This window comes from Sorghum bicolor, chromosome 1 (genome assembly GCF_000003195.3).
Source record: "Sorghum bicolor cultivar BTx623 chromosome 1, Sorghum_bicolor_NCBIv3, whole genome shotgun sequence".
NCBI lineage: Eukaryota > Viridiplantae > Streptophyta > Magnoliopsida > Poales > Poaceae > Sorghum > Sorghum bicolor.
The window spans coordinates 11,623,340-11,641,394 of NC_012870.2; the positions used below are offsets into that span (position 1 = coordinate 11,623,340).

An 18,055-nucleotide genomic window follows, 5' to 3' on the forward strand; every position below is an offset into this window, starting at 1 on the left:
TGTGGTCGTGTGGAACTGGGAGGCAACGAGACGACTCCTCGCTGCGGCGTCCGTCCGACTCCGACACAAAGAGCCTGATGTGATTGGTTGGAATCAAAATTTAGAGTATCAAGTTCAAAAGTCAAAACTTGGGAAGCCAAAATTTTGGCAGCTATTTGGTTTACTGTCAGATTTTTTTTTTTGAGGGAACACTGTCAGACTTTATTGATATCTCACAATTGTTATACTATGGTAAAAGTTTTTGTCCTAGTTTTGGCTACATTTTTTTTATCAAATCGTTGGTGTGGCAACTTTTGGTAGCCAACCAAACAAGCCTGACACGTCGTGTTTCATTCTGGCTAAAATTTCTTGCCAACCCAAAATTTTTTTAAGATTCTTCGTTACATCAAATCTTTAGTTAAAATAAAAAAACTGTAATTTGCGAGACGAATCTTTTGAGCCTAATTAGTTCATAATTAAATAATGTTTATTAAATATAAACGAAAATGATACGTTTTGTCACGTACATACTCCTACGTGACGCCTGGAGTACGGTACGGCCCTCTCCACGTTAGTTGTACGGTATGGCCCTGGTATGGCACTGACTGCTGACTGTAGACTAGCGGTAGTAGCTGATCCAAAATTGCTGTTCAGGTACTCACAGGCAGCATTGCATTGCAGCATCCACCAGCCAGCAGTATCGGGAAAAAGTGAATGAAACAAAGGAACGGAGAGTGGTCCTCCCCTGCCTACCGAGACCGAGATGCTAGTCAGGAGTCCACTCGCTTTGGGGCGGCGTCGAAGTTTGGACCGGGAGAGCGTCGCGTCGTCTCGTCTCATTTTTTTTTTTTTGTCTATTCTTTTGATAAAGCAGCCAGGGGGTGGCGCTACCACAAGTAGAGGCAGTACATGCCTGTCTGTTCGGCATGGCATCGGCATTGCCATTGCCATGCCATGGCATGCACCCCTGCCCCGATGACAGGAGATGAGTACTCCCTGTTCTCCATCAGAGCCTGCCCTCCTTTGGCCTGCCTGCCTGCCCTGGGGTCCCCGCTGCCTTCATGTCCCCTGCCGTGCCCACACCGCTTCTTGCTTTTCCTTCGCCTAGCATATATAGCAGCAGTATATACATTTCCTTCTTCTCCAGAGGGAAAAAAAAAAGAGAGGGAGCAAAGCAAGACCTAGTTGCAACTTGCAGCCCCCAGCAGAGGCCAACACAATGAAGCAGCCGTGGCCTCTGCGTTTTCAGGGTCCTTGCTTTGTGCACAAGCGTTCAGAAATCGAATGCCACGCCTGCATCTGCATGCATGCTGTTCAGGTGATCATTTCGCCGCCCAAGCATGGACAGACAGAGGCTGCATGCATATTCTACCCATGGTGTGTGGAAAAGGCGACGACAACGGTTTGCTGTATGTACAAGCCATCATTTCATTTCATTTCATTTCGACTAAGAAAATATTTTTGATTGAGCCCATGGCGCGGCTCTTGTTACATTACAATCAGGAGACCAAAAGCAAAACCCAAACCAAAAAGAAGAAGAAACCAGGACCGGCCTTCTTCCAAGCTCGAACGGCCGGGAAAAAAAAGGAAGAAATCGTGTCACGAAGGGGGTATTCTCCAACGGGACCACAACACCAATTTACCTTCAGAATGTTAGGGATCAGCTTGTCTTGACACAAAAACACTCCTTTTTAGATTTTTTCTTCCCCGCGAATCGGGACTCGCAGATGGTTAGATTCAAAACTGTGCAAATATTCCTGCTCATTCATGGTAAAGAGAGCATGTATTAGTTGATCGTACTGCTTGTTTGAAATCTAACATGAATGATCTTGACATGCTTCAGCAGATCATACCTAATCTTACAATCAGAAAGCATCTCCTCGAGTATCTGCACGTCGAAGACGGTAGGAATTGGGGCGTCAGTAGCAGCAAAATTTCCAGACATCATGAGAAAAAATGGGGTATAAAGACTCCAGACACCAGGGGCACAGAAACATATGGCAAAAGGAATCACCTGTTAGCTGCAAACATTCCGACTGATGGAACCTTGGGAGAAATGAACTTCAGTCAGTCAGTCATCAGAAGGTGTGCCCTGCCCACTCAGGTAACGAGGAATGTCTGTCTGCACTCTGCAGTGAACACCACATGGGGGGTTATGATGAGTAGAAGGAATGCTTTCACATGGAATTCAGAGCATCAGTCAGAGCAACGAGGCTTAAACAATACTGCTCCTATCACTAGGATGCTGCCGGTGCCAGCAGCAGTGCATAGAATACAAACCTTGGCTTGGCTCCATCCTCCATCCCTCATCGAGACGCACAATCAGTAAAAATTTATGTCCATGTAACTGCGTGGATAAGTCGGGTATGGTAGCTCGTCCAGCCCCAGGAGGGAGGCAGAACGAGTGATGCCGCCAAACTGAGCTGCCTGGCTCGGAATCTGAACCTCCGCTGTGAAAATGCTGTACACAGGCCTGTGATCCGAGAACCGAGACTCGCCACGCACGTAACATAATTGGGTTAGACCTCGTCCATACCATAGAATACGGTCACACCTTCAGAAAGCAATACATATCAGGAGGTGAGTGGTGTGCTTGCAGAAGAGGTGCTTGCTCACAGTAAACATGTTATGAGAAGTTAAGTTTTTTTTGTGAATTTTACCATGCAGGTGTCCTTCGCTTCTCATTTGGATGCATGTCATCACCAGCATACCTATCAGAGTTGTATGAGTATTTGTAAGTGGGAGGAAAGTAAATCCTCCCTTCTTTCCAGCCTGCAAAGACCCGGCCAAATCTTTGCTCTATGCGAAGCTGTAACAGAAATTTCAATCATAAGATAACCAAACAAAGGCATCTCCATAACAAAAGGCATAACTCTGATAAGTTTGCATGATGATAGCTAACCTGGTCCTTTTCCAACAACTGTTTCCAGTTGTGCATCTCAACTAAAGCCTTCACTGAGCGATAGGAAAGAGCTATCCGGTAATTCAGATCCCCAAGCCAAATAATACGACTGAAAAGAAATAAAATTCATACAATAAGATTTGGTGCTTTCAAACTGGTCTAGAAATAGCAGAAAATGAGAAGCACTATTACTCACTCATGATCCAGAATTGTCTCTGGTGACTTCTTGTCACCTGCTCCATGAACATGTGGGAATCTGGTCTTCCTCAAGATTTCCACTACATCCGCATTTCGTCTAAGTTGATCTCCATCTTTTTGGCCTGATGTTAAGTGAGTGCAAACAAAGCAGAAGCTTGTCTGATGCAGAGACATACTGATTGATATGGATCCCTGAAAAAAAAATCTGTAATCAGGAATAGGGCTTACCCAAAGAAAAGTTCAATTAAATGGATGGATATAAAGCTAAGATCTTAAATATTAGTTGAAAAAAGTTACACTGTACATGAAAAGTTTGGTGTAAATATTGTAATTGAACCGCTAACAGAAATGGAAAAGATAGCAAATGATACCTTGTTTCCAAGGTAGCCCATCAGACCTCTACCAACACATGAAACCTTCAAGTTTTTCACATGCTCCCTTATATCACTTCGTACCCACACCATGAGGAAAATTCCAACCATTTGCTTGCTGGCAACTAAGCAATACCTGATTTGTCATTGAAGTCATAATTTCAGCTCAGGGGAATTCAATGACAGAAACTTCAGTGAAATACTACTCTATAACAGGGAACTAATGCATATAATTAGCTCAGAAAGCAAATTAACTTTGAGGAAAGGTGAGCTATTTATCTTCAGTTACTTACCTAGAATCAGTGCATAGTGGAGCACCATATGCACATGGCATTGGTGGGAAGAATATACCACTAGGTGATTCCTCGTCAATATTCTCATCATCAGATGACCCACCACACCTCATACTTGTGTCAACGTCACTTGGCCTGCTCCCGAAGCTAATCCGGTCACAAACACTGAAACGACGGTCCACTAACGAGTGTGGATCCATCATGTCAATCCTTGAACTACGATTGAAGGATTGGAATGAACGTCGATGGAAAAATGACGAGTTCCTTTGCCTTCTTGATGACCGCTCAAAGTCAACATTGAGCTCAACAATTGGATCTGGAGCTGGTGAGGGGGTGTGGTAATTATAGACACCAGAGCCTTGTTGATCAAGATTATTTAGAGTTTTTCTAACAAGAGAAACCCATTTCTTCGCTGGACCATTGTCTTCAGTCAATAGAACATTACCAGCATTCAAGGGAACAATTTCCTGAAACCTGGCATAACAACCTGTATTAGGTTCTTTTTTTATTTGAGTTTTTAGGTTTTAGAGATGCTTCTTAGTTTCGAGAGAAGTAATCTGATCTGATTTAGTAAAATGCAGAATTATACCCTATCACATATATATCAGCAGCAGGAGAAGTATGAAGCCAGTCTTCCAGATTCAAATGACTAGATGGTGACCTTCCGCCCACATTCCATGTACCAACGAAGACCCTATGCACAAGTATATGGATTGTCATATCACAGGAGTTTCCTTAAACCAATGATTTGTAGATTGGTCAAGAAGCCTTATAAACGAAACAATCTATTTACCTGTAGTCCTGTGTGTTTGTGATATAAGCACCATCAAATCCGTTTCCTAATCTACCATCTCGCTCCACATTCCTCTTCGGCAACCTCTCTATGTATTGTAAACATAAAGTTAACTCAGTCACACTCACCACGAAACATAAAGATAGCTAGATCTTGACATTTGCAGTTTAGCACGAAACAAAACAACGGGGAGCCAAAAAAGATCTGAAGATACCATAGTTACTGTCAGGGGGCAAGGAAAATGTACCTGTCCTACTTTTCTTGGATTTGCATGCATCTCTATCTGAGAAGCTGGTCCTCCACTGCACTCCGACTGAAATTTTCAGAAGGAATTTTAGCAAGATACAGGAAAAAGAGAAACCTAGTTTACGGGGGGGTCACTAGCATATTGTGCTTGCTTCTGCAACCGTAGGGGCGGAAGGTTGACTGAAGAGAGCAGGAAGTATGAGGCCAATTTTGCACATGAAAAGAACAAGCATTCTGATCCTACGGCAACCTACTGTGGTAAGAATATGTTTAACAACAGAAATCATGCAGAATTTTACGAGCAGAATCTTTGCCGTTAGATCAGATAGTGAAAAGATGTGGTGGGTTGTTGCTAGATGAATGTACCTTCGTCCGCTGCATAATCCGAATGGAAGTCCTTGGCCTTTGTTTTGATGTTGAACCACTTCCTAACAAGGGTCTTGGACCAGGACAGCTTTTTTGCGCACCAATCACAACCAAAACACACGATCAGAGACGGAAACATCAGTACGAACATGATGGAGGGAGCTGCCAATCTGGGAACACGCTTACCTTGTTCTTGCTTGAATTGTCATCTCTCATTGTCTCAATGCTTCCTCATGCAGCAGCAAGGGATATGTTCCTCCCTCCTCAGAACCTCCAAGCCTGGTCGCTTTTTTAGTTCCTCTCGAACGGTATCTCCAAAAGGAATCAGGAAAGAACAGGATTCCGCCACCTATTTTTTACCCCCTTTTGTGAAATGAAATAGACCGAACTGGCCGGCCCTTGTTTGTCCACGAACAATGGGCCGGCTAACGAACCAGTGAACTCCCAAAGAACTACTGTTCGGCAAACGCTCCAAAGGCAGCGCAGAGAAGAAAGCAAGGCGCAAAGGGAAGCGGTTCGTTAGAGATCACGGGGGGAGGATGGGAAAGGGAAAGCGGTCGCCGGCTCGCCGCAGAGAACGCAGGATTCCGGAACGAACCCAAGAGCAGGACACCCTTGGTGCGGCAACAACCTGTTGGTGGCACCCCACCCCCAACACCAGAAATCGCTACCGGTGAAGGCAAGAAAGCGAGAAAAGACGGGCAAAACCTCGATCAAATGCGGGATTTTGAGCGCTGAGAAGGGCTTCCAGTTCCACACACACACCAGAGCAAACCCAGAGCCGAGGTCGCCGGATCAATGGCGGAAGCAGTTAAACGCTGCTCCGGGCCATAAAAGAAAACCCCACCAGAGGCAGAACAGGAGCGGAAGTAAATGAGAACTAGCAGCCTCGCCCACGAACACGGCGGAAGGCAAGGAGGCGACCAGCGCTGGGGTGCCTCGACTCGAGCAATGCAAGGACCGGGGCAGCAGCTCAGCGGGTGGCGCGGCCGCGGATTTGAAGATGGCCTGGCCAGATGGGGCGGGCAGCTGCAGACAGTGCAAGGACGAACGGACGGACACGCTGCTCCCCGCCCGTCTGCGCGCTCGCGCTGTTCGAGAAGACGAGCTGGGCTGGGCAGCAGAGAGGCAGAGAGGAGAGGGAGAGTAGGGGAGTGGGAGAGCAGCGGCGGCAGTGAGGGAGGAGGGAGCAAACAGCAAAGGGAGCTGAGAAATATGAAGGGAATAAAGGCAAAAGCGTTGGGGCCCCTTTCTTTCCCCTTCTACGGTTCTACTCCTACAATAGCCTTTGCTCTTTAGCTCCAAAACCAAGGCGAACCCCTGCAAGTTCTGGCCGGGGTTAATGGAGCTTTTCTGATACTATTTTCTTCAGCAACTGCTGACCGAGTTGCTAAATTCGGGTCAGGAGTTGTTTAGGTAATCTGCAGACTGTATGTGGGCTTTGTTTTCTTCACGCTTCAACTGTTTCTCTTCCTATTAAAAGATTGCCAGATTGTAAAGCTCTTATATGTTACTGCCCGTTTTAAAAACTGAGACTTGCTACCGTTGGCAGATAAATCGTGTCAAACCCCACCAGAGTTTTTAGCCTTTGGTGCTGACCAAACACTTTGGTACTAGGACTGTAGGAGTACTCCTGAACCACTGCAGCATTGAATGAAACACAATGCCCGTTTTATCAAGGTATACTCCCCTGTCTTCGAATTCAAATGATTCTGAGTTTGTTTCAAATGAAAATATTCTAAGTTTTATCAATGTTTTTTGAAAATACAAAATCAAGTGACCATCCTTAGATCCATTAGAGCAAATATAATGATGAACTTATAGTCAAGCTAGTCGGCATTTTTGCTGATGTGGAGAAGAAAAGAGAAGGAAGAGAAGGAAGTTTGGTTCTTATTTAAGCACCAAACATACTCCCTCTGTCCCTTTTTAATTGTCGTCGTTGGAGTGTGCCACAAGTTTGACTTGATTTGTAGAAAATACATGTAACATTTGTATCTCCAAATAAATTTGTTAAAAAACTAGATTCAAATATCTTTCTAATGATACTAATTATGTATTATAAATATTAATATTTTTTAATATATAATTGCCGGCGGTTCTTTTTCGGAAAGCGCAAGCGACAATTAAAAAGGGACGGAGGGAGTAGGCATTTGTAGAGCCAGTGCATTGTGAGAAGTAGGAACAAGAAAATAAGACATGATACCATATAATAATAATAATAGTAATAATAATAGTAATAATAATAGCAATAATAATAGCAATAACCACAACAATAACAACAACAATAACAATAATAATAATAATAATAATAATAATAATAATAATAATAATAATAATAATAATAATAATAATAATAATAATAATAATAATAATAATAATAATAATAATAATAATAATAATAATAATAATAATAATAATAATAATAATAATAATAATAATAATAATAATAATAATAATAATAATAATAATAATAATAATAATAATAATAATAATAATAATAATAATAATAATAATAATAATAATAGGAGACAACTATTGTATGATTTGACTTATAATCAAACACTTAGCTCTATTATTGACCTTGCTCTTAGGCTAATCTTAATGGAGGTTTTATAACCCAATTTCCAACATACCTATATTATGGAAACAATGGAGAAGAGTTTCATATGAAACTCTTATCATCTATCTCTTTATCAATATGGTGTCATATCATTATATCTAATACCCATAAAACTCTATAAAATCCTCATGAAATTAGCCTTACAAGTAGAATCCATTCACAATAAAAAAAGGTCAACCCCTAAAAGTGTCATAAGTTAAACTATTTCAAATTTGATCAAAATATCTAGAAAAGAACACTAATATATGTGATATTAAATTAGTATTATTCGTACAAGATACACCAAGAAATGTATTCCATAGGCTAATTATTTGGTGCTATAAGTATTTTTATTCCTCATCACAATAAAAATGATTAAACTCATGATTGACTGACTTAGGGTGATTTATTCTAGGAGTTGATTTATTCTGTGACAAAGAAATTATTTTATATTTTACCTCTTTAAAACTTGACCAATCTTATACTACGTATAACAAAATCATAATTCATCGTATTATAGGATGGATGCAATTTTTTTCCAAGACCAATCAACTCAATCGCTTTCAAACAGCTGAATTCCCACAAGTCGACAGAAATATCCAGTTAATCTTAAATAGTTGTCCCTAGAATGTTCCTTGCTAACAGTATCTGGAGATAGTGATCGTTTCCAGCAGCACGGTAGTACACTGGTACTCTTGGAGGGGAAGAAATAACGGTGCTCTTGAGTCAATGTTTCGGTAGGGGTAGCTGGACAAAGCATCAATATCATGTACTCTACTCCAACGAAAACACAGTAAAAATCATATGAATTTATAGATGTGAACAAACCATGTGATGTGTGTTATTTCCTTACTCAAGTGATATGATTGCTTTACCATATCACTCGAGTAAATCATGTGATTTGAAAGGATCCACCACGCCACTGAGACGAGAGGCAAGACAGGTATAGGCTAAAGATTTTCTCACGAATCCTTAGTTACGCTAGTTCTACTTTAGGAATTACATATATCAAAATGATCATTGTGACTTCAGTACTAAGTTCTGCTTTTGTTGAAGCCTACCAAAATTCGATCCATCGGGCTGTTCCATCGCTACAACAACATTGTTGACTTGCCACTCGCATCGTTTGCAGCACAGGAAAAACAAGGAGGAACCGATGAAGCAGAGACGGTTTGTTGGCTTTTGTGCTACTTTCAGGAATCAGGATCCGTGGAGGCCCCTAGTAGATCACTGGTCATGTAAAATTGTATAGAATCCAGTAAACTCATCACGAGCTCTGTTTTCCTTGCTCCAATGAAAACCATAGTAGCGCTACAAGACAGTGCTCGTATTTCCCAACAGTCCGTATTCTGATTTGCTGTGACCGACTGACCGTGTCATATCTCGTGCTTCTACCAATGAGTACTGTAGTACGATGATCCCCGGATCCGTCCAAAGACATGCTGAAATTTCCGGCCGAATCGCCTCGCCTTGATAAACGAAAACTTGAGCGTGCTGATCAGTGGCCAGTCCTCAGAGGCATCTACTGCTACTGGGATCCTTGCTCCTTGGGCCTCGTAAAAATCCCAGGAGCTCGCAGCCGCGGTCGCGGGCGCCTCATACCACGAGACGAGGAGCTGCTGCTCCATGGCATGTGGGTCCAGCATAAACCCACTTGTCAGCGATCCAGCGCTGGCCGCCCCTCTTCTCGGAGCGGATGGCAGCGCTGGCCGCCGGCAGTGCAGCCAGAGTCCAGAGGAGGCCGGCAGACTTGTATGGCACTCGCACTGTTCCTGCTCGCCTCCCGTGCTGTCTTGCTGCAAGCTGCGTGCAACGGGCAGCGGGCAGCGCCAGCGCCAGCCGCGGTGTTGGCGGTCTGCTGCCTCTGCCTGCCCCCGCCCCGCCGCTGCATGCCTCTGAGTATCTTCTTCCTCGCCGTGGATGCCGCTGCCGTGCAAGAACCAAGAAAGGACAGGCAGTATCTGGATGGTGTCGCTAGCTGAGCGGTGTGTGTGCGCGCGCGCATGTACGTATCGGTGTAGGGCAGGTGTGTGTACTAGTGTCTACTACTAGTAGTGTACGGAGTAGGGAGACCCATGCCACCGTCGCTGTCCGTATCTGTACATCCCGGCCAGCATTGCAACCCAAACCACCAGCTCATCTTTTGTTTCCTTTTTTTTTTCTCCCCTCCACTCCAACTGTTGCCAATCCTGATTCCTGAATGCGGTTAGACGTTTAGACGTAGTCGAATTCGCATTAATCCATATGTATTGGAGTGGATTGGAGTAGAACTAGAATTAAATTCCACCTCAATCATCTCCAATATATGTGGATTGAGGTGAATCCAACAACGTCCAAACAAAACGTGGGGCGAGGGATTCTTTACACAGATCCGGTGTTCGTCGAAGCAGCAGGCACGAGCACGGGCACTGTCTGTATTAGCGTTGCAATCCGTTTGTTCGTCGATTCCAGATGGTTTAATTGTAAGCGTCTATTCTGTCAATGCGTGTGTGGTTTCATGTCAAGCAAATCTTTTTCTTGCAAACGTCACGATAATTATTGGAAGCTCGATTATATATCTGCCGATTTCTTTTCTTCGATGGTCCATGGAACGCCTTTTTTTCAAAACCTACAAACGGCGCCATGCTGACCAGTGACGACCACACCCACACGGGCCACACGCCACAGTGTACCGTAGTGATGTAAGTAGTCCCCATCCGTCTGGTGCTGCATCAACAGCATGCATGTCTTCGTAATCCTCTTGTCCCCATCAAGTTTGCACGAGTGGAGTAGCAAATGCCACTCAGGATGTGCAGTTTTCTGTCCAATCGCTGGTATTTATTAATTATATGCTCTCAATAGTATCGCGCTATTCATAGAGCATGCTCATGCTCTATATGGACTAGTTTCCATGAAAAAATATCACTATTTTTATGCCTTTATTGGGGCTCTTCCCAACTAACGGAAAACATAGGCATTTTGAGTGTTTGATACCTAGATGGGATAAAACTTTAATTAGGACAAAGACATGGTTCCTAAAAGTCCTTTAAAATTAATATGGATTTGGGCTGTTCCAAAGCATTCCCGAACACTAAACTTGAGGTCAAACCTCATTGGTTTGCTTTCTACTGTATCTCTCTCTGTTCTAAATTTTAAGTTATTTTTACTTTTCTTCGCTTTTGCTATGAACTAAAGGTATACATTGTATGTCAGATACGTAGTAAACTATGTATTAGAACGGATAGAGAACAATTTCATACATTATTTTCAAAGTCTCTTTAAGTCATGTAGGATTAGAAGTGGCAGGGCACTCCAATCCAATTTTCCATGTTATTGCATTTCGAAAATTCTATGCTAAGACCTAAGAGGATGCCTTACTCGGCATACAAAGGACAGGATTATTAGAAGCTCAATGCTTCCAAAACATTGCTTATTTGTTTAATTATGTTGGAGGGCTTCTGACCACAAGACTGGCTCGTACTATGTGGTTTGGCACATCAAAATCCGTGCGCCGTGCTACCACACGAAAGCAAAACGACGGAGAAGAACCCATGTCCGCATAAAGCAGGCAATGCACTCTGAAAACATGGATAGTACTACCCGTTTATAATTATTTTAGTGCTGCTGCTACTACCCCCTCTATTTTTTTCTCCCACAGTCGCTAAATTATAGAGAGCTTTGCACTTTCCAAACTGGTAGTATGCGTTTTCTTGTATGACTATGAACTTTGAATTGAATAGTATAAATGTACAAAAACGTAGTGTTTCCCATTGGTAGGGTCTCTGGTCCCATTTTTTAATTTCTATACACCCCCAAGAAAAGAAAACCTCGATCAATGGAGCAATATATTCTCTTTGCAAAATGTAAATTGCATTGCATGGACGCACGACTGCACAAGTACCATGGCGCGACACTTCCATTGGTTGCTTTCGTCGTCAATAGACCTCACTAGTAGTACTAGTAGTTATGCCACTATCAAGATGCAAGACTATTTTACTCGAGTTTTGGATGAAAAAAAAGAACCCGAAGGATCCTCTTTTGCGCGCTTTACCGCTTTTCCGGATCTCCCAAATGCGGTCTCGCCGAAACTCGATGCACAACAAGTAGTAGGAGTACGTAAATCTTTGCCCTCTTTGGTACTCGCGCACGGCTCTGCTTTTCTGGAGATTCAGTCACGTAGACGACGATCGAGAAAAGAGGTCGACGTTGCGGCATGTCTTTTTTTTTTTTTTTGACAACATTGCGGCATGTACTCCTGTCTTTGGGATAGCAAATTCGCAACAGACCAATCTCTGCGAGTTCGTACTGTACCCAAAATACAGCGAGGCTAGAGAATCTGCGAAAGGGTGTACAGAGCGTATAGGGCTCGTGCTGGGTGCTCCTGGCACCTGTCGATCTCCGGCTGGGAATGTGTTCGGATGCGCCCTATCCTCCGAGTAACCCTGGCCCCTACGGTGTAGCCCGTGTTCCCTCCCGGTCACACACCGTGTCGATGCACTGGGCAGCCGCAGCCGGTGGCATGCCCAGCGCTCCCGGGACAAAAGGGGTCGCAAGCCGTTACATCACTGCCCAGCCTTCCGGGCTCATCCGGCCCTGCCGCCCGCCAGACGTGGCCGCATCCCCTGCTGGGAACGGACAGTCATTTCGGTAGCCATAGCTGGACGAGCAGTCGAGAACGACACACAACAGTTCGCATCGCACGCACGGTGCTTAGAAATATTCAGCTAAAATGGAGCTTTTTTTTCAGTAAGGTGGCGTGCGCTCGTGCAGTCGTGCTTGTGCTTGTGCTTGTGCGCGCCGCATTGTTGTCGCTGCATGCACATCGTGCATGGGCCTCCTTCCTCGCTGTGCATGCACGCAGACGCAGGCAGCTGGGACCTGGGAGGGACTGGGAGGGACTGGGAGCGTCAAGAATGCGGACCGCGCCGCGGCCGGCCACACCCACACCTTCCCGTGCGGTCCCGTTGATCGAGTTGATTCGCCGAGCGAGAGGCGCGTCGGTCGGCGGCGCACACGCGGCGCCCTCTTTTCTTTTGTGTTTTCCCCCCGCAACCGGCCGGCGGCTCGCTCGGTTTGGTTTGGGTGCTGGTGCAGGGCATGATTGCGCGCGGCTTTGCTGGGGACGCCACCGCGAACAATGATCGCCGCTTTCGAGTGGGCGTGGGCGTCGGCGTGGGGGCCGCCGGCGCATCAGGATGAGCTAGCGCTATAGCTGCTGGTAAAGCGGCAGCCCAGCGCCCCCAAACAAGGGGACCGACTGAGAGGGGACCCGGACCACCATCGAGAATGAGGGAGACTCATTCATGTGTATCTGCAGTTGTGCTGCGCCGCGACGACCACGAGGACACACGGGCGTGGAGGACGCGAGATCGATGCCAATATGGCATTGCCATTGGCATGGATATAGATTCAGCTGGGGCCCGGGTCTAGAACAAAAGATGTACGTATACTTATATCATATATGTATATATGCATATATGTATATGTACTTAGTGAAGCTTCCACTCACTTGGAATGGCGCCTTTTGTGCGTGGGGTGCATCAGTGAGCATAGTAGAAACAGGTTGGACCAGGGATTGGACACCACATTAAAGATGCGCCCGATGATCCGGTCCTTCTTGAGTGCGCCTTTGCCAAGTAGTAGTGCTTTGCCTGATTTGCTCATCAATCGATCCGATACACAAAATTTATGGGTTCATTGGAGGTCCATGGAAGGATCCACGAACAATATAGTGTTGGTGTGTGGAATATACTGTTTGTTGCTATAGATAGATTATGTGCCCCACTACATATATTCAGTAGCCCTCCCTTGTAGTATTGCTCTCTTTGTGCTTGTTGTAGGCATATTTATGTGGAAATGGGGCTGTTCAGGTGTCCTTGGTCAAACTATTACTATGCCCGCCGGCTTCTTTCCCTGTCTGTGTGTGTCTCAAGGGGCTGTATGTGGATGCGGACTCCTGCCGGTATAGCACTCGGAGGTTCACTTTGCTTGCAGGCCGTTGTGGTGCAACTTAGAACAATTTTCTTTTTCATTTCTTCCTTTTTTTTGTGGCTTGGTACTATAGCTCAGAATAACACTATGTACTAACTCTTGTTCACCACTTGATTAACCGGCAAGTTGCTCCATGGCCAATAATGGACGATGTTTCCCTGGATTAGAGCAAGTCTCTGAGTGACCAGCTCATCCATGTCGTCCTTGCATCGCTCCACGGATACATGGAGAATCTTGTTGCAGAACAAAAGGCGAAAACAAGCTGCTATGCTATGCCTTGCCAAGACAAGGTGGATGGATGGGAGGAGGAGGATGCAGGCCCGGCAACTGAATGAATGAAAGCTCTGTCCTGCCACAGTGGCATATGTGTCGCCTGATTTGAAGCTTCGGTAGCATGGATGAACCACGCATCCACATCACTGAGTGGCCGAGTCTGACTGCCCAACTTGGAACTGAAAGCCTCGACTAGTAGTCGGTGGCCTGAAGCTCTGAACAACGCAATCATTACTCGAAATGGTTAATTAGCAAGTTCTTTTTGGCTACAGTTACTTCCTCCAAACGAAAGCATAAACCCATTATTAGGACATTGACACGGCCTCTGCCACGAGACTTTGACTAGCAACAACTGTAACAATACACTAATCTAAATGAAAGAGATTATATATTCTCATTGTTTATACATATACCAATCTTAGTATGTTGCAAAATTTCTAATAAAAAGAATGAAGGACTTGAATATGTTGCAAAATTTCTAATAAAAAGAATGGACTTGAATGTGCATGGCCCAAAGCAGAGATAAGTTGGGGGCTTGGGGCGGCAGAGCGGCGCAAAAATCTATTGGCGCTTTACATAAACTTCCCGTAATCTAATCATTAAAAGCGGAAAAAGGGAGGCCGGTCGCCATCCTCCTCCCGGACCTCCCCCGGCCGGATCCTGTTAACTCTAGCTAGTCCCTGCGATTAGTTGGCCTCCCTGTCCCATGCACTGCAATTGATGCCCTCTCAACACCGGAATTCGTACTACTTACTCATTGGCCAGACCCCGGCAAAGCGAGGCATTGATCAGAAACGACGTGCCATACGTGGCTTGCACACTCATTCCGATCGATCGAGCGCAAGAGCATGCACGGTGTGGTGTGGAGCAGAGCGAGCACACCGATTGAATTATTTGATTGGATTGGGCTCCATAATAACTTCGTTACAAAAGTGCTCAAGTCGTAAAGCAAGCATGAATGTCAGATGGTTTTTTTTTTCTGATGAGTGTACACGTATATGCCATTATCGTGGGTAAAGGCCAAAGGGAGCCTATATATCTTGTGCGTGACATGTCCAACGTAGCTAGTGCCACAACCACATGTGTATGTAAAATAAATAAATATATAAACGAAAAACAAAAGAACTGACGCTTGCTTTTATTAAAGGAGGAAGAAAGGATATTTATTATATTCTGGAGATGCTGGCTCAACACATATTTCGACGATCCTGCAAAGCGAACTCCTACTTGGGCTTGCACGCGTGCTATATATTCTTTAGCCAAAATCATGGGCTCCAACGCGTTGCTAACCGCTGGATTACTTCACCAAGACACACTATTATAAGACTTATATGTTTAGTTGAGGAGTTAAAAAGTTTTTAGATACTGTAATATTTTAGTTTTTTATTTTATCAATTATTGTCCCGTTGCTTCACGGGGAAAAGGCATACTGTACTGTAGTACTCCCTCTATCTCAAATTGTAAGTCATTCCAAGAATCTTGGAGAGTCAAACTTTTCTAAGTTTGACCAAATTTATATTATAAAATAATAATTATTATGGTACTAACTAAGTATCATTAGATTCTTTCTTAATTATATTTTTATAGTATATTCATTTTACGTTACAAATCTTAGTATTTCTCTCTATAATTTTGGTCAAACGTGAAAATGCTTTGACTCTCCAAGATTCTTGGAATGACTTACAATTTGGGATGGAGGGAGTAGAAAAGACTTGGCAGTGACGACGAACAAAGCGGCGATAACATTCGTTCCATCGACATTACCGTCACCTGATGCAATGCAATTAATGAGAAGCACATGGGAGCCCCCATCATCATGTTTGTTTTAGGCAGGCGCTGCTGCGTGACCTCACATCAGCTCCAGCGCGCGTGTCAAATCGCACGCCACGCGACGCGCGCGCGGCCGGGCCGCGCTTCTTCGTGTAACAGGGCACCCGCACACGCTCGTGAGACCCGCGCGCCCGACGTGTCGACGAACGAGAACGACTGCTGCAAGGATCGCTATCGTCGCCGCTCGCCGCCAGTGACAGACGACGACGGAGATCGGACTGCCGCATCCGTCGCGTCGTCACCCATGCAGTGCGGCACAAACGTTTTGCTTGTCATCAGTCGCCGTCCACTTGCATCCTCATACCGTACTATTACCGTGTGGTCATGCATTACAGTCGCTGGCTCGCTAACTGTTGATCGATAGACGACTCTCCGGCGGGCAGGCTGCGATCGATCCGCGCCCACTGCAGACTGGACGCACTGCAATTTGCAAATTAAAAGCGTTTCATTCAATAAATGCGGCATCATGATTTAACGTGTGCCCGCAACGACAGCGGGGCAATGATTCGATCTCAGGGTGCCACGTCACTGGCCACGCGGGACGTGGTGTACGTAGGTCGCCGTGATGTCCACGCTAGCTCGCCAATCGGATGGATCAGTGTGTGGATCATTTTAGGTACCAACTGTTCATTAAGGTGTGCCGCTATGCAAATCTACCAAGATTGGAAAACCAATAATAAACACTTAGACAGTACAGTAAATCCAAATAAACAAGCCAATGTGTCACGTCCTAGTGCACACACCCATGTATATATATATACTTCCCAAAATAAGTGTCGTTTGAGTTTTCCGAGAAATAAGTTTAACTAAATATATAGTAAAAAATATTAATACTTATAGTATATAATTAGTATCATTAGAAAGATCTTTAAGTCTAGTTTTTTTAACAAATTTATTTAGAGATACAAATATTGTACGTTTCTACAAATCGAGTCAAACTTGTGGTACGAAAACCTAAAACAACACTCTTTTTGAGACGGAGGGAGTAGACAATACAGCGGAATACACGCGGTGTCGCAGGCAATTCCACAAGGCCCATCCATGTCCGGAATACAGCGGAATTCGGCATGCATGCAGATGGAGATGCAGGTAGCCCACACGGCACTGCCATTGGCAAGCTTTACCAGCGCCCAGCGGCTCTTTCACCTTTTTGCCGGACATGGGACGACGTCCGTCCAATCGCCAATTACAGGCCCGTAGCTGCAGTAGTTGCCGTAACGGTTTCTTTATCTCACAGGAACGAACGTTGGAGCCATGCCTGCGTGTCGTTGCACGGTGCCAGGAGTAGCGTGGTTGGGAGGGCAGGTTAAAATTCCCACCCCAACCGCTACCGTTCAAGAGCGAGCAGGATCGGAGCAGCGCCGTGGGTACAGTAAAGTCAGCAACCTGGCCTGGACCTTTGTTTCACTGCTCACTTGCTCAGTCAGTGCTGACCACACACCTGCTGTACACGGTGCGTATGTGTATATACGTGCTGTACCGTCTTGCTGAAAAAAAGTTTGTTGTACTGTACAGCATGGCCGTGGATGCCCTCATCTCCCTCCAGTTCCCCACATGATATATTGACGCACTGTACTGTACTAGGAGTACTATACGATTCTCGCCTGGTCAAAGCGCTTTTACTGTGCGCGTGACAGAGCATATGCAGACGCAGGCGGTTACTACAGGTAAGGTAAGCATCCGATTCGCACACGCCTTGTTTAGTTCACTCTCAAAACCAAAAAGTTTTCAAAATTTTCCGTCGCATCGAATCTTATGGCACATGCATGAAACATTAAATATAGACGAAAACAAAAACTAATTACACAGTTTAGTTGTAAATCACGAGATGAATCTTTTGATCCTAGTTAGTCTATGATTGGATAATATTTGTCACAAACAAACAAACGTGCTACAGTACCAAAAACTTTTCACTTTTCGGAACTAAACCCTACACACCAGCCGGCCTGGCAGCCTGGTCTAATTTGTTCGTCTCTCAAAGGTCAAACTATGCATGCATGCCACTGTGCCGGGGTCTCTCAGGTCGTTTTCCTGCACGGATCACACCCGGTTCGCCGGCCTGCGATCGGTCGTATTGGTGCTGTGCTCGTTGCCTCAATGCCCTGTGGCCTGTGGGGTGGCGAGCGCGCCGGGGGCCATGGCGGTCCGGGCTCCGGCGTGCGACGCGCATGCAGGAGGCTGGCCGGTTGCGTGACGACGACCGGAGAGGAGGGCTCGCAAAGCTAAAAGCCACCG

At 45.1% G+C, this 18,055-nt stretch overlaps 1 protein-coding gene across 1 annotated transcript; it reads right to left on the minus strand.

The window, feature by feature from the left end:
• Nucleotides 1,360–6,334, minus strand: LOC8057194 (type IV inositol polyphosphate 5-phosphatase 7). The gene is made up of 14 exons (XM_021453512.1): nucleotides 5,335–6,334; nucleotides 5,149–5,236; nucleotides 4,784–4,849; nucleotides 4,537–4,624; nucleotides 4,333–4,437; nucleotides 3,744–4,217; nucleotides 3,451–3,586; nucleotides 3,078–3,271; nucleotides 2,882–2,990; nucleotides 2,640–2,788; nucleotides 2,260–2,533; nucleotides 1,994–2,108; nucleotides 1,833–1,867; nucleotides 1,360–1,736 (listed from the first exon to the last, which is right to left on the minus strand). The coding sequence occupies exons 1-11, from the start codon at nucleotides 5,362–5,364 to the stop codon at nucleotides 2,302–2,304; spliced, it is 1,671 nt and encodes a 556-aa protein (XP_021309187.1). The 5' UTR covers nucleotides 5,365–6,334; the 3' UTR covers nucleotides 1,360–1,736; nucleotides 1,833–1,867; nucleotides 1,994–2,108; nucleotides 2,260–2,301.